The sequence below is a fragment of the Vanellus vanellus genome (genome assembly GCF_965231255.1).
Source record: "Vanellus vanellus genome assembly, chromosome: 2".
In the NCBI taxonomy this organism is placed as follows: Eukaryota; Metazoa; Chordata; class Aves; order Charadriiformes; family Charadriidae; genus Vanellus; species Vanellus vanellus.
In genome coordinates, this window is record NC_138906.1 from 91,155,131 (window position 1) to 91,170,024 (window position 14,894).

Consider the following 14,894-nt stretch of genomic DNA (forward strand, 5'->3'; position numbering starts at 1 on the left):
CCAGCCTGGCCTTGAACACCTCCAGGGATGGGGCATCCACAGCTTCCCTGGGCAATTTGTTCCAGTGCCTCACTACCCTCGTAGTGAAATCTTTTTTCCTAATATCTAATCTAAATCGACCCTCTTCCAGTTTAAAGCCATTCCCCCTCGTCCTATCACTGCACGCCCTTGTAAAAAGTCCCTCTCCAGCTTTCTTGTAGGCAGCCTTCAGATACTGGAAGGCTGCTATAAAGTCTCCCCAGAGCTTTCTCTTCTCCAGGCTGCACAACACCAACTTTCTCAGCCTGTCTTCATTGGAGAGGTGTTCCAGCCCTCTGATCATCTTCACGGCCCTCCTCTGGAACCACTCCAACAGGTCCATGTTCTTATGTTGGGGCTCCAGAGCTGGATGCAGCACTCCAGGTGGGGTCTGACCAGAGGGGAGCAGGGGGCAGAATCACCTCCCTCGACCTGCTGACCATGCTGCTTTTGATGCAGGATGCGGTTGGCCTCTGGGATGCGAACATGAAATGGAAAATACAAGCATCATGTTACAGCCGAGAGAAATGCCCCGTTGCGAGCACAGGGCTGTCTCCGGTGGCTCACCTTCCTGCTGGGCTGCCGCACTCCTGCAAAGCTGGCAGCAGTGGCCCTGTGCTCCACCGCCACGCAATCCTGCTCCGCACACCCAGCTGCTGACATAAATTCCCTCCGACACCGAGGCAGAAGGATAAAAGAAAAATGTGTGGGGTTTTTTTGTTGTTTTTTTTTTTTTTTTTTTTTTTAAAGTACCTCCCTGGACATGCTTTGCGACTGCAGACCAGGTTTCAGAGGGGTACTGGTGGGACCTGGGGGTTATGTGCTACCAATCTCCCCCCCCAACCTGTTTCTCCTGCAGGCCTCGCCTCTCCCCCAGGAGGCCGGGGCAGCTGCCCCCAGCGCCCGCCGCTCCCCTCCGGCAGCTCACGGAGGGGCGGCAGCGCCGAGAGGGCCTCCCAGAGCCCCCAGTAACCACCCAGCCGGGATCGCTCCAGCCGCCCCCGCCGCCTCCTGCCAACGTGAGGCCGCCTTCGCGCCCAGCGGCGCTGCTGCGCCCGCCGGCGGGCCCCGGCTGCTGCCCGCAGCCCTCCCCGCCCCGGATCCCGGCAGCCGGGCGCCGCCCTTCGCACTCCGAGCGCTGGGCGGGCGCGGCCCCCCTCACACGGCGACAGGGCCTCGGGCGCGACTGGTAACGGTATCGGCCTCAGAGGCGGGGGAGCCGCCAGCAGGGGCGGCATCACCCCGCGGCGTGGGGCCCCTCTTGGCGAGAAAGAGGCGGGAGCGGGGCGGGGGCCAGCGGCTGCGGGGCGGGTGGGCGAGGCCAGGCGAGGCCGGGGATTCGGGGCGGGGCAGGCCGGGCCGGGGGGCTGAGAGGACCCCGGGCTGCTGCTGATTTCGCGGGGTGCCGGGGGGGTGGAGGGGGCACTGTGAGGAGGGCGCAGGGGAAGGCGAGGAGGCAGCGGGGGTTAGGGGAAGCGCTGAGGAGAGGATATTTCACAACCGCGGTCTGGAGCGACCTGCCGAGAGAGGTGATGGAGTCTCCCTCCTTGGAGGGTTTCATAAGCCCTCAGGGTGAAGCTGTCCTGGCCTTCGGCGGGAGGTTGGACGAGGTGACTTCCATGGGCGCCTTCAACCCCAAACCTCTTCCTCTGACCCCCCAAATCCCTGAGTCAGCCCAGTGCTTTCTGCCTGATAACTCCGGTCTGTGTTAGACCATGTCCCCAGGTGGGGGACCGGGTCTCCAGGTCACTGGCTGTGTCTTGTGTAGCCGAACATCCAGGTTCTGATCCTGCCGCATTCCCATGTACCCCAAGGAGAGCTCCAGGCCCTTGTCCCTGTGCGCCTTCATCACCTCAGAAAAATACCCCGAGAATTGTGGGTTTGGGGAGGCAAGGCCACACATAACGCCTTTTTTGTAGGAGACAAGCAGTGAGCATAATATAGCTTTTGCTAATCAGGAAAATACAAATTTGAGTGAGCTGGGAAAGCAGTGTCTGCTGTAGCTTCTCCTGAACTGTAAAATGCCAGTTGGGTTGGTGGTGTTAAAAAACTGTTTGAAGTGGGCTAGAAACATGCGTTGCACACACAACAGCTTTCTCCTGTTTGTTTTCCCAAGTACTACGCAACTTCTTAAAAATAAGCATTCAATAGCAATTCCTTAGATGAAGCTAGCAAGCTGGTTGTTGTAGCTATGGGATAGCACGCGTGGGACACAGCTGCAGGTTGTGTATACAGCTTTTACAGAAGAGGCGTGAAAGCCTGCCTGTATTCTCCAAATGCGCTGAGCCCTGTGTCGTCAATGCTGGCCCAGGGTGTCTCCAGCCACACTGGGGATCCAGGCTCTCCTGCCGTTCACAGCACATGGCCATAGATGCCATAGCTTCTGGGGCCCCTGATAAATTAATTGTCCCCAGGCTTGGTTGGTCGACCAAGTTGTTAGTGGTGGTGGATGCCATGACTTCATCCCTGTTCATTCACCTCTGCCCTTGTCCCCCTTCCTCAATGCGCAGGTGAGGAGTTTGCAGGCACCGTGTAAACTTTCCTCCAGGTCTTTAAAAGCCATATCGAGGCAGGATTCCTCACAACTGTGGAAAGGGGAGGATGGTTTGCCTCGGGAGGAAGAAAGGAGGTGTTTTCTGCACATAACCCTTAGCTGCTCAGCCCAGACATAACTCTTGTTTAGGCGAGATCTGATGCAGATCGCTATTGTAGCTAGCTTTTCAGTACTGCACTAAAACCACTATGTTTAACAGCTTCACAGCCGTCCTCTCTCCAGGAAATGTCCACAAGATGGGGCCCCTCTCCTTCATTGTTATGAAGAAGGCTTTTAAAGAGGTTTGGCTCTAATTGCAATAATCAACACCCTGGATGTTCCCTGACAAATCCTGCAGTAATGGTACACCACTGTCGGAGAAAACTTGGCTTCCTAGTAAGTGGGAAGCTGTAGTGAGCAAACCTGCTGAACATTGTCTCTGCATGCAGCAAAGCACTCTAGACTGCTGCATTCTGATAAGAGGTGGAATGTCACCTCCTCCTTAGGAGTCTCCAGTTCTTCAGAGGCAGTCCTCGTTGTGATACAACATCGTCACACCCTGCATTTTATTTTGCACTACTGAATGTTTATCGGTTTATCTCCTGTACACAGCAAAGTCAGATTGCCTTGGGATATCATTAAAACTTGATAAGCCAATGAGTTGGAAGAAGCATGATTTGAATTGTACCCTGATGGTATTCTGTTTATGCTTGCTCATCATGAGTAAGGTCTTTTTTCTCATACAAACAAATGTAAATAGAGGTATACTGAGCTGCTTAAGGGAATTTTAACCGTGACAAACAGTATTAGTTTCAAAATGCTGAGTTAATCTCCTTGCAATTCTCTGTTATTTAAACCTGATTAGCCAAATAGTGCAAAATCACATTAAAATGACTCAGCAAACTAAAACTTAATTGAGACGGGACGCACCTTAAGCAACCCAAATATACATCATCGAAGAAGTAGCATTCAAAGAATAGCAACTAGTAAATCTGAACTTCTGCCATCCAAGCATCACCAGTGCTTATTAAAGGTAGGAGAAGCTTCTGTTACAGTATAGACTCTCGTAGAGACCATTTTTTCCAGTTTTGTGTCTTGCAGTCCTATCACTTGAGGATCAGAGCTTGCTGGATGAGAAGGCAGGGAGTTGCTACCTTGACATGCCATAGAGGAAGCAGGAAAAGGGCTGATGAGGTGTTTCTGAGCAATGGGAAGAATACATAGAGGGATGAAAGAGAAAGCACAGGAGTGTTTCAAACTAGGGATATTTTGAGTCTTGTTACCTATTTCTGTGTTGATGCTGTAGCCCCAAGCTCACCACTGTGGGTGGGAGAATAGCACAGGTGCTGTTGTGCTATGGCTGCAATATTAGAAGTTCACAGATTGGACTCTCTGCCTAAACTGGGTCTTCCCAAAATTGTTTTATTATTTGGTTTCATTTTATAAAGGGGGGTTATGTGATAGCCTAAATCTTGAAACCGGGAAGGGTAAATCAGGGCAGTGGAAATGCCAGATCTGTTGTGTGTGGGCTCGATAAAATGTGACAAAGTGTCTAAAACTGTGAGACTGTAAAGTATAATGAATAGCTTTTTGAAAAAAAGGCAAGACATGCAGCATTTTAAAGTCATGATGAAATTCACACTTCATAAAACTTTGAAAGAAAAGCCAAAAGAGATGGCAATGCATCTGATTTATTAGGTGGAGATCAAACCTGAGTAGTTGATATGTTAAAAGTCTTCTTATGTGTCTCAGCTGTAGGCAAGTTTGAACTGTATTCCATTTGAAGTTTAACAAGTACAAAGAGTTGGTCTCACCTACAAGTGCAAAGAGCTGATCTAAACAGCAAATACAATCAGATTGCTAAACTAATAACCTTCTGCTCATTAAAATTGTGGTGATTGAATTACATGTAGGTGAAAATTGGAATTCAGTTAATAAGCAACTTTTAAAATCCTGTCTTCCTGCAATTTTTATTTAAATGTATTCTAGCTGTACCAGATAAATTCTTCAGGGTGTGGGGAGAGAAAAGTGTTTTGTTCATGGTCTGCTCAACATTCTATTAAACCCTTCTGTGAACTGTTCTTATGTACTTTTGAAAATATTCATCCATGTCAGTTTAATTAGTATTTTTTAACAAGCATTCACTCTGTTCAGAGAAAGGTTATGCTGTGAATTTTGGCTTATTTGTAGGGATAGCCTCAGCAGTACAAGATGATTTAATCCTTTCTGTGAATAATTCATAAACATTCCTTGAGTCATTATGTTTTAAAAAAAATTACTGATGCAGCATGTTGGTTTTGTGTATTAAACCTTGTCAATATTGTTATTTTTACTTAAACATATATTGTGTTTTAAGATATATTTTTAAACATTTATTTTAAAAGAAGTATTTTGCTTAAATAGAAATCAACTTTTGTCAGCTTACTGTTCAGATGAACTGCTCATGAACAGTAGGCAAGCACGATAATAGCAGAGTTGTTCTAAATCTGGTCAGTTATACAGAGTGTGTTTGAAGTTGCATGCCTTCGCTTTGCCTGAGATTTGGAAAAGATACTTCTGCCTCACTGTAATCATAGAATGGTTTGGGTTGCAAGGGACCTTGAAGATCATCTAGTTCCAACCCCCCTGCCATGGGCAGGGACACCTCCCACTAGACCAGGTTGCTCAAAGCCCCATCCAGCCTGGCCATAAACACCTCCAGGGATGGAGCTTCCACAACTTCTCTGGGCAACCTGTTCCAGTGCCTCACCACCCTTGAAGTGAAAAATTTCTAAGTCTACCCTCTTCCAGTTTGAAGCCATTCCCCCTCATCCTATCGCTACGTGCCCTTGTAAAAAGTCCTTCCCCGGCTCTCCTGTAGGCCCCGTTTAGGTACTGGAAGGCTGCCATAAGGTGTCCCTGGAGCCTTCTCTTCTCCAGGATAAACAACCCCAACTCTCTCAGCCTGTCTGATAGGAGAGGTGGTCCAGCTGGCAAAGCTGCGGTCAGTCTAACTGGCAAGTTAAACTCCAGCTGCATCTTACATGGTGATTGATTGCAGAAGGTCAGAAGATGAGCTTTGTTCAAAAAAGGCACTGTTGAGAGATGTCCTTAAAGGGGGCCAGTTCTCAGTGCTGGGAATCTCTCCATGGATAACCCCAAAGCATGTTGTCCTGTGGAAAGAGCATAACTGGTGGAAAGAGCATAACTGGTGGAAAGAGGCATGATTTGGAGTAATTTGTTTTGTTGTTCACTGTGTTTTCTTGTTTTGCTTCTAATACCATTTACCATGTTACACACATTTGTAACAGATAAATTGAAGAGGGGACGGAGTATTGGAAGTGTATCAAAGGTGTTATTTGACATCTGTTTGAATTAGTTAGAAAATCTAGAAGGTGATAAATGGCTAAGATATAGTCCTAACAAAAAATAGTTAGGCATTGAAGAGTGCAATGCTGCATTTCATTTTAATAAGGAGACCAGCCAGACCGAGGAATATCATTCCAGTGCATGTACTTACATGGGAAGAGAGACTAACTCTTGTTAATAAGCAAACAGTGCCATTTTGATCAGTTAAGAGTGATGGCGGAGCTAGGCTAAACAACTTCTCAGACTAGGGTAGAAAAAAGGGTCTGTGTGTGACCACCTACTGCTTGGTGGAGGGGGAAGAGTAGGGGACACCAAAAGTTAGTTGGGTTGAAAAAGGTGCTCCAGTGGCATATCTCCAGTTGAAAGGAACAAGAAATTAAACTGAGCTTGAGGGATTCTTCTGAGAAGACCTCTTAGGTCATAAACTCTTTGGAAACCTTTCCTCACTTGAGGAAAAATAGAGTAGTGTCCAGTTTGTCCTTTAAAATATATGCCTCTAGAGAAGTTAACGTATCTGTGATGTATGAGGATATGTTATATGCACAACACTGGTGTATGTCTCTGCGTTCTTCTGACCACTCTCAGATAAGACTACATAGTGTGTAACTCTCAGAGAAAACCCTCTGCTGGTTTACCTTCTCTGAGTTGATTTATTAGAACTTTTAGAGATGCCAGTTAATGATGAGTTCCCTGGGAAAGGACTGTGTGCAGTAGGGGATACAGGGGACCAGCAAAGTGCATGTAGGCAGCAGCAGCAACAGCCTTGGATTCCCTATGGAGAAAGGGAAAAGGGACATGCACAATGAAAACCTGAAGGGAAAAAATAGTCAGAAAAGCAGCATGCTGACAGTGGGGTCTCACAGGAGTAACAGCAAGCGGTTACCAGGTGCCAGTCTGTGAGGAGGAGCTGTAAGACCACATGAGAGGAATGGTTATGAAGCAGAGTGTGTGGGGACATCATAGGGGAATGTAGTTATCACATGATGGATTGCTCCAGGCACAAAGGTAGAAATGGTGGACTGACATAAGACCTTTCCTGGCCTTACTGCACTCCTGGGTTATGCTGACTGATCTGGAATTTATGAATATTTATGTTAACCAGAGAGGGCTGGTGTCAAGAGCCTGATTACAATAAACACCTGGAGCTTTCACTTCTAACCTTGCAGTGTCACATGGGTATTACTAGGTGTCTGGAGGGGTCTGTGGGGGCTGCATGAAGTTGTTACTGAAAATAAATTATATTACTGTTTGTCCTTTTTGCTTTCCTGCAGATTCCTAGATGGCTAACGAATCGAGGCCCTGCCCATGTGGCATTGGAGACAGGTTTGACTATGAGGGCCATGGGCAGGAAGTACAAGTTGAGCACATCAAAGCGTATGTTTGCAAACCACCTGCCAGCACAGACAAAGCTGTGATTGTGATTCATGATATATTTGGATGGCAACTCCCAAACACCAGAAACATGGCTGATATGCTTGCAGCTAATGGATACATGTAAGAAATCTTCTCCAAGAAATCACACTCTTTATGATTTCTAGTCTTACGTTGGAACAGTTTTTGCCATACATGAGAGGAGACTGTTACTGGGGAGGTTTAAGTGATATATTTCCATAATACAAAACCACAAAGGAACATCGCTGTGAAATGTTGCAGAGTACAGCATGCTTCCTTCATACTTTGCTGTTTACAGAAGTGACTGCATACTTAGAACGCATAGAATATTGAAAACACGGCACAGTAAAAAGTGATTCTGATAATTTTCCCGGCAATGTGAGATGGCTTTAAAAAATTGTGTGTTCTGAAACAGAAATGTGTATTCTGTTTTTAGAAGTCTTTTTAAAATAAACAGTCATTCAAGATAAATTATATGATGGGGTTTTAAAAAATTGTCATCAGCAGAAATATGAATGAATGTCATATTTTGAATATGACAATGAATACGTGCATATGAATGATTCATATGCACACATGGGGGATCAAATACAATTCCCCCCCCCACACACTTTGCAAATCTTTCACACTCGGGTGCCCTACAGCAGTTAAATTCCAAAATGCAGCAACATCTTGCAATAACTAGATATGCTGTAGGGTACTCCATTTGCACTATACATTGCAAACATTCATATAGGGTTGGGACTGGCCAGCAGTTCCAAAAATCAAACCTCTACCTAATTCTGTAGAGATCTAGTTTTGAGAGATGGTGTCTTTAATGCTCTCAGCCTGTGGAGCGTGAGGGAAGTCAGATGTCAGCAGACAGCTGCCATGTGGATGAGATCTGTCTGTGGAGCTGAAAGGAGCTCTAAGTCTCTGGGAGAGAAAGGCACTCTGTGAGGATTAGGGTTTTCTTATAATCCTGGAACAATGAATTGGTCTATAGTCTGCTCCTTGCTACTGTCTTTCCTGAGGGCTGGACTTCCCCTGTTCTGCTTCATAATTGGAAGTATGTTTGTCTTATGACCAAATGCAATCATTCTCAACATGAGACTGGACATACACCTTTCATGCTCTGCAGGATCCTGACAAATCTCTAGTGTGACAGTGTGCTTCCTGATTACAGTGAGAGTCTGCTCAGTCAAAAGTACCCAGTGTCTGATGAATTGGTATTTCTCCACGCTACCTTACTTCCTGTAACTTTTCCCCGTGATTCATGTCATGTCATGCTTCTTTTTGTAATACCTACTTTCCCTTCACCTTCACGCTTCACATACTGCTAGTATTGCAGTGGTCAAGAGAAGGCGGCTGGTGTTTCCATTGCTCTAGGCAGGAGGAGACCTGAGAGTTCTCAGGTAGCAGTGTCTGAATGAAGAGAGCCTGTGTGTGTCTTCCCTGATTGCTTCAAGATGCTGCTGAAGTGGTGCACCAATGTTTATTGAGAGGAAAATAGCTGGATTTTTTCCTAGTGCTGGATTTTTTCCTATGGGATGAGGAGCTATTAGGGCTGTGTTTCAGAGACCGCATTAAGACTGATGGCTTGTAGGGTCTTACAAAGCTAGTTTGAGTAGAGAAGAACCTGTTCTATGTGGATTGGGGAAGGTTCACTTTCAAAGCAATGTGTGGCCTTTCTGGCAGGTACTTATCCAAAGGCTGTGCAATTTTGCCCATACCTTTCCAAACACAAGTATGCTGTGGATGTCACTGTTTTTTTTTTAACAGAAATGATCGAACACAGGAAAAAACAAAATGCTTACAAGATACTTTGGTCTGCTCTAGGTCAAACTGATCCAGTCATTTCGCCGTGATCTTTGAGGTAGATGCTGCGTGTCTGAGAAGGGAGAGAGCCAAAGGCAATTAATAAGTGAAAGATGATAGCGGCTTCCCAGGGATCCCATTGCTTCCCTGTGGGCTGGGCTCGGAGAACACACAGCAGCATCTGGGGGTGACCTAGTAATGGCAGCTTCCAGACTCCATGCTTGTTCCCTCCTTCATGAGGAGACTGTATAATCCACTAGTGACTGCACCATCACAACTCTGCTGCTGGTCATGCAACATGTTTCAGCCAAGGTCATCCTGAGCCAGGGTCTGGGGACCCCTGTGATGAAGGAACTCTTTAGTACTGAGTGGGCTCTTACTGTACTTCCCTTTCTCTAGTCACCAAATGATATCCGCAGTAAAACACTCTTCCCTTTCTTCTCACATGTTTTGCCTTCACTTGTTCTTTCTTGACCTCAGTCTGTCACATGTTTGGTTTTTTTTCTAGCTCATAAGTAAACCTCATGATGTGCTCGGTAGTAAATAACTATTTTATGTAATTGTCTTTATTTAAATGGAACACATTAATGATGGATTTATGTTAAATGGTATTATGTTTTATGCAAGTTCTAAAATTGTTGTAAGCAGGACCAAGTTTGATCACCCTTTACAAGATAATCTAATGGTTTACTATGTATAGTTTCAAATTATGTACTCAAAACAGGTAAAATACTAGGGATAAAAATATTTGTATTTTCCAGATTTGTATCACAAAGTCTTACGTGGTTTAGTCATTGGACAAAAGCTATATTAGATACCTATAAATGTTTTCTGAATCTCATAGGCATCTGTAGAATAGTTATCAATGGTGTTTACAAGCATTACTTTCTCAGGAAAAAAGAATCAAACCAAAATTATGGCTGGATAGAAACTTTCCATGATATGAAGGGCCAAAAAAATCTCAGTGTTTGATTAGTTAATTCATTTTTATTTTGTTGTGTGTGTGTGTCTCTGTGTGCAGAGCCATCTGCCCAGACTTTTTCGCAGGAAGGGAAGCTTGGAAGCCTTCTGATGACTGGTCCAAGTTTGATGATTGGCTGAAAACTCGAGATGCCAGGAAAATAAACAAGTAAGATGTCAGGGAGCTGGATATCACATTGTCTGCTTCTGTCAGATACTGCTCCCCCCTCCCCCCCCCCCTTTTTTTTTTTCCCTTGAGATTGAATGCAACTAATCTACCAGCAAAGGTGGCCTGGTGGCCTTTTCTAATCACTCTTTAGAAGTGGATGGAACCAGTGACCTTTTATTTTGCCTTGAACAGAGTTCAGCCCAGTTATATTAGAATGTCTTTTGGTTACCTTAACTCATAATTTCCTTCTAATAATGGAGTCTAATAATGGCAAGTACCAACTGCTGCTGTTCACTGAAATGGTTTTGCTACTGTTTGTAGACCAGGTATATTGGGCTGTTGAACCCAGGCTGCTACAAAGGTCCTCTGCCAAGCCAAGGGTTTTTTTTTTTCTCTGTAACTTGGGCTATAATCTTCTGGCCTCTAAATCCTGGTGTAGGGATAGTGCCCTGCAGCCATTTGGCTGTTTGTATGATAAACGACCCTCATGTCCTCAGTGAAGAACTGTGAGTAGGGACCATTGAGAAACAGAAGCTAGTGCTTCACGTGTGAAGCAGTCCTTGAGGAACAGAGCTCAGGCAGTGATCTGTGGCCTGTCGTGGCTTCCAGTTAGCTTTGAATTTAAGCTGTTGGTTAATTTTAACTTGTTAATGTTAGCAAGTAAAGTATCCTGTTGTTTTAGTCCTGCCCTAAAGAGATGATGTCTTCCTCTCTCGTGTGCAACACTGCCCAAGCATTTATCAGCGACGACCTGTCACTAGCAGAGGTGCTCTGCTGCCTTAATAACAGAAGGAAGCTGTTGTCACATCAGTACTGAGAAGGGGTCAATTAGAGACCAAACTAATTAACTTCCTGGGAGAGCAAATATGTTTCTTGGACTGTTGGTAATAGCTATGTTGAAGGTTGCTGGGCTTAGGTATTTGGTGAGAAGGTTATGGGACATGTGACTGAATCATTTACAGAGAGCTTCTGTCTCAGAGGGTTCAGTTGTCGTGGAAACTTTTTAGTTTGGGATCTGTCCCCTTTCTGCTGCGATGGGAAGGAAGGGTTGGGCTCTGCCTGGCATTTCTTACAGGCGATTCACATGTTTTAAATGTCAGCTCCAGTGAAGAAAGAATATTTTTGGCACTTAATTTGCTTCTGTGTGTGCTTGTGTGTTGGCAAATAATGTGGTATTTGCAAAGCTGGTGTATCGATGGCGTATATAGCTTGTGTGCCCCAGGGGGCAAGGAACTGGGGCTGGAAATATAGTCTTGAGGTGATATAAAGGACTTTGTTACGTCTCTCCCAGCAATACTTTCTCTTTACTGCCTCTGCATGGTGACACCTGCTGCAGGGGTAAATAGGTGTTTCCAGAATACCGCACTGGGGCAAGGTGTATGTCAAGCTACATTGTAAATTCTGAAAACATCTACCATGTTTGTTACATTGACTTTCCTGCAGCAAATATCTCAGATGCTAATTTACAGTTATTGTCAGCATTTTTACTGTCTCATGAATAGTATTTCCTAGAGAGGTTTTTATTACTTTTTCTATCAACATTTACAAAGCAAAAATTCATCCAGCTTTGCAGAGAATTTTAAGCTTTTTAAACTCTTAGGTAGATGTTTAATCAATCATCTACTTTCCGTCTCTTTAGGTTTCCTTCGATGTATGTTATTTGTGCTGCATTTTATTTAATTCCATTCAGTTCTCTTTTTTTCCTGTTTCTGGTGATTTCAGATTATCAACTCCTAATAGGTGTCTGAAATAGCGATTCATTTAAAAGATGTGAAAGAAAATACAGTAGCAGCATGATATGGGGACACTTACATGCATCTCTACATTTTCTTTTCATATCTTCAAATACTGGTTTTACTATGGGTGCTTAATTTACATTTGCTTATATGTTCCAGAGAAGCTGATGCTGTCCTGAAATATCTAAAGGAACAGTGTGGTGCAAAGAAATTAGGGGTTGTTGGTTTTTGCTGGGGTGGTGTTGCTGTACATCACCTGATGATGACATACCCAGAATTGAAGGCTGGGATATCTCTTTATGGTAGGTAAATACAAAGACATAATATAAGCAGGTACACACGCATATGTGTAGGTTATGTACTTGGTCTAGCATTATTTCTTCAAATCAGGCTGTCAGCTGATGAAGACCTATTTTGAGTGGGAATGGTTCAAAGCTGTGCCAGGGGAGGTTTAAACTGGACATTAGGAAGCATTTCTTTACCAAGAGGGTGGTCACACCCTGGAACAGGCTTCCTAGAGAGGAGGTCGATGCCCCAAGCCTGTCAGTGTTTAAGAGGCATTTGGACAGTGCCCTTAACAACATGCTTTAACTTTTGGTCAGTCCTGAAGTGATCAGGCAGTTGGACTAGATGATCGTTGTAGGTCCCTTCCAACTGAAATATTCCATTCTATTCTGTTCTGTTCTATTCTATTTTCAGCTGAGTAGGAAAGATATTATGCAAAGAAGATGGTGTTGTGGATATTTATTCCTAGTTTCAGAATGGGTCATAGCAGCCACGTGTTTATTTCAGGTCTGGACAGACAGACATGTCCTTCGGTCACCTTCCCGATTTAGCTCCCTTTTCCTGTTTACTGCTGCTCCGCATGCTGCAGAGCTAGCACTTCACCCAGGAGCAGAGAGTGTTATTTTTGATCTAGCTACTCTGTAAAGTTAGATTGTGGTTATTTTAACAGCAGCTTTCCTTTTATGCCCTGCTCAAGAAGCTGGGATAGGTAAGCTGCCCTTTGCTAATGTTCTCAGAATGTAAATTTTGGTTTACTTACTGAAGTGTTGACTTTCCCAGTCAGTTCAAATGAACTCAAGCTGATATGCAGAGAATGCATCTTTCAAGTCTTACTAGTTCAGATATTCAGTCTTCATCTTAAGAAACTGGCTTAAATAGAGTTTTAATCTTGGAGGGTATTCTTCTAGGAGTCTTGGTTACAGTAGCTTGAAAGTAAAAAATATATATATCATTACATATAGTTTGAGACATGAACATTTTTCACTACAGTAGCAGAGTGCTGTATTTGAATCTGGATTTCACCTTAAAAGTCAATTGAAGTATTTTTTTTTTTTATCTTTTTAGGATTAATCAAGGATTCTGATGATATATCCAATCTCCTGAACCCTACGTTTTTCATTTTTGCTGAAAAGGATGAGTTCATCCCCCTTCATCAAGTATGCTAATAACGTCCATCTTCTTCCATTTGTGCATGTTTAAATTTCCATCCTGAATTGGGAGTCAAAATTCAGCCTCATAATAGTGCTTGAAGGTCAAAAAATAAGCCAAAAAATGGATCTAGACATAGAAAGGCTAATGTAACCTAGGCAAAGAATGAAAGCTAGATATGCTATTTTTTTCTTAAGTCTCTCTCTTTTGTAAAAGTATGGCTATTAACCCAAATAACAAAGTTTTATCGAAATCACATTCCTGTTTTGGAGTATTCTACTCTGGTCCTATACTTTGCTGTATGGCTTTGTTTTCTGTCAGTCCTAGGAACCCATAAGCCCTGTAGGATATGCCAAATTGCATCCATAGGTGTCTGTTAGAAGCTTTTTGTTCAGTTGTAGTGTATTTAGCATTGTCGCATATTTCAAATGTAGGAAATACTTTTATTATATCCATATCTTTGCGGATTGTTGGACTTGCCTTTATATTTTCACAAATTTTCTAGACTCTTACTGCAAAGGTGTTTTTTCTTTATATAATTTTACTTTTTGGTTTGCCCATATGGAGCTTGGTTATTAGTGTCTAGCCTGAATCATAAATTAGGGAGTTCAATTCTGAATAAGATGAGGAGTGGCAGCATGGTATATGGCTACATTAAAATAGGTACTCCTATGCTTTATATTACAGGTCACCCTGCTGGAGCAGAAGCTAAAGAAAAATTGTAAGGTCAATTATGAAGTTAAAATTTATCCTGGACAAACTCATGGTTTTGTACATCGCAGAAGAGAAGATATCAATCCTCAGGATAAAACTTATATTGAAGAGGGAAGAAAGGATATGCTCAACTGGCTGAATAAATACATTTAATAGAAGAACAAGCAACTTAATTTGCAACACAGTTTTGTAATACACTGGAGATTTCTGATAACACATATTAGAAATTGGGGGGAGAGTTTATTGAAATAGAAATTAAGTCAAAAAGCAAACAATATTTTAGATGTTTTTTGTCAGTAGATTCTAATTGATACTTTCATATTATGTTCTTTTGAAGGTCTCAGGTATCGCCTAGCAGTGTCTTGTTTTAGCATGTGGTGAAATATTCTTCAGTTCCTCGAGGTTTATCTTAATGCTTGACATAAGTTAGACTAATGTTAAATTAATCTATTTGTGTATTATGGCCACTGTTCATCTAAGTTCTGCATAAATCACAAGCCCAAATTTTAGGGACACAAATACATTGTTTGGTGAAGCTCATGTTGAGAGATTAGGTGTTATTGACTTGTACCCCAGATGCAGATGTGATGTAAATGGGCATGTCTTGTTTCAAAATTTGTGGCTAAGGTCATTCAGATGGCATACTACTTTCTCAGATTACCTGTGAAACTCTATAGATGATTTCCTGGTCAGTTTAGGAATTCAAAAGTACAATGCAATCTGCAGATAAGGCATTTTAATGTGTGGCTTACAAACCATGGTTGTTGCTTAAAGCAGAAATGTTACATGTTTT

General features: G+C 43.4%; 1 protein-coding gene across 1 annotated transcript; it reads left to right on the plus strand.

The window, feature by feature from the left end:
* Positions 1-7,178: 7,178 nt before the first annotated feature.
* LOC309668853 (carboxymethylenebutenolidase homolog) lies at positions 7,179-14,254 on the plus strand (the record flags this gene model as incomplete). The annotated part of the gene is made up of 5 exons (XM_082479381.1): positions 7,179-7,393; positions 10,110-10,217; positions 12,113-12,255; positions 13,304-13,395; positions 14,075-14,254. The coding sequence occupies 5 exons, from the start codon at positions 7,179-7,181 to the stop codon at positions 14,252-14,254; spliced, it is 738 nt and encodes a 245-aa protein (XP_082335507.1).
* Between the last annotated feature and the right edge of the window lie 640 nt (positions 14,255-14,894).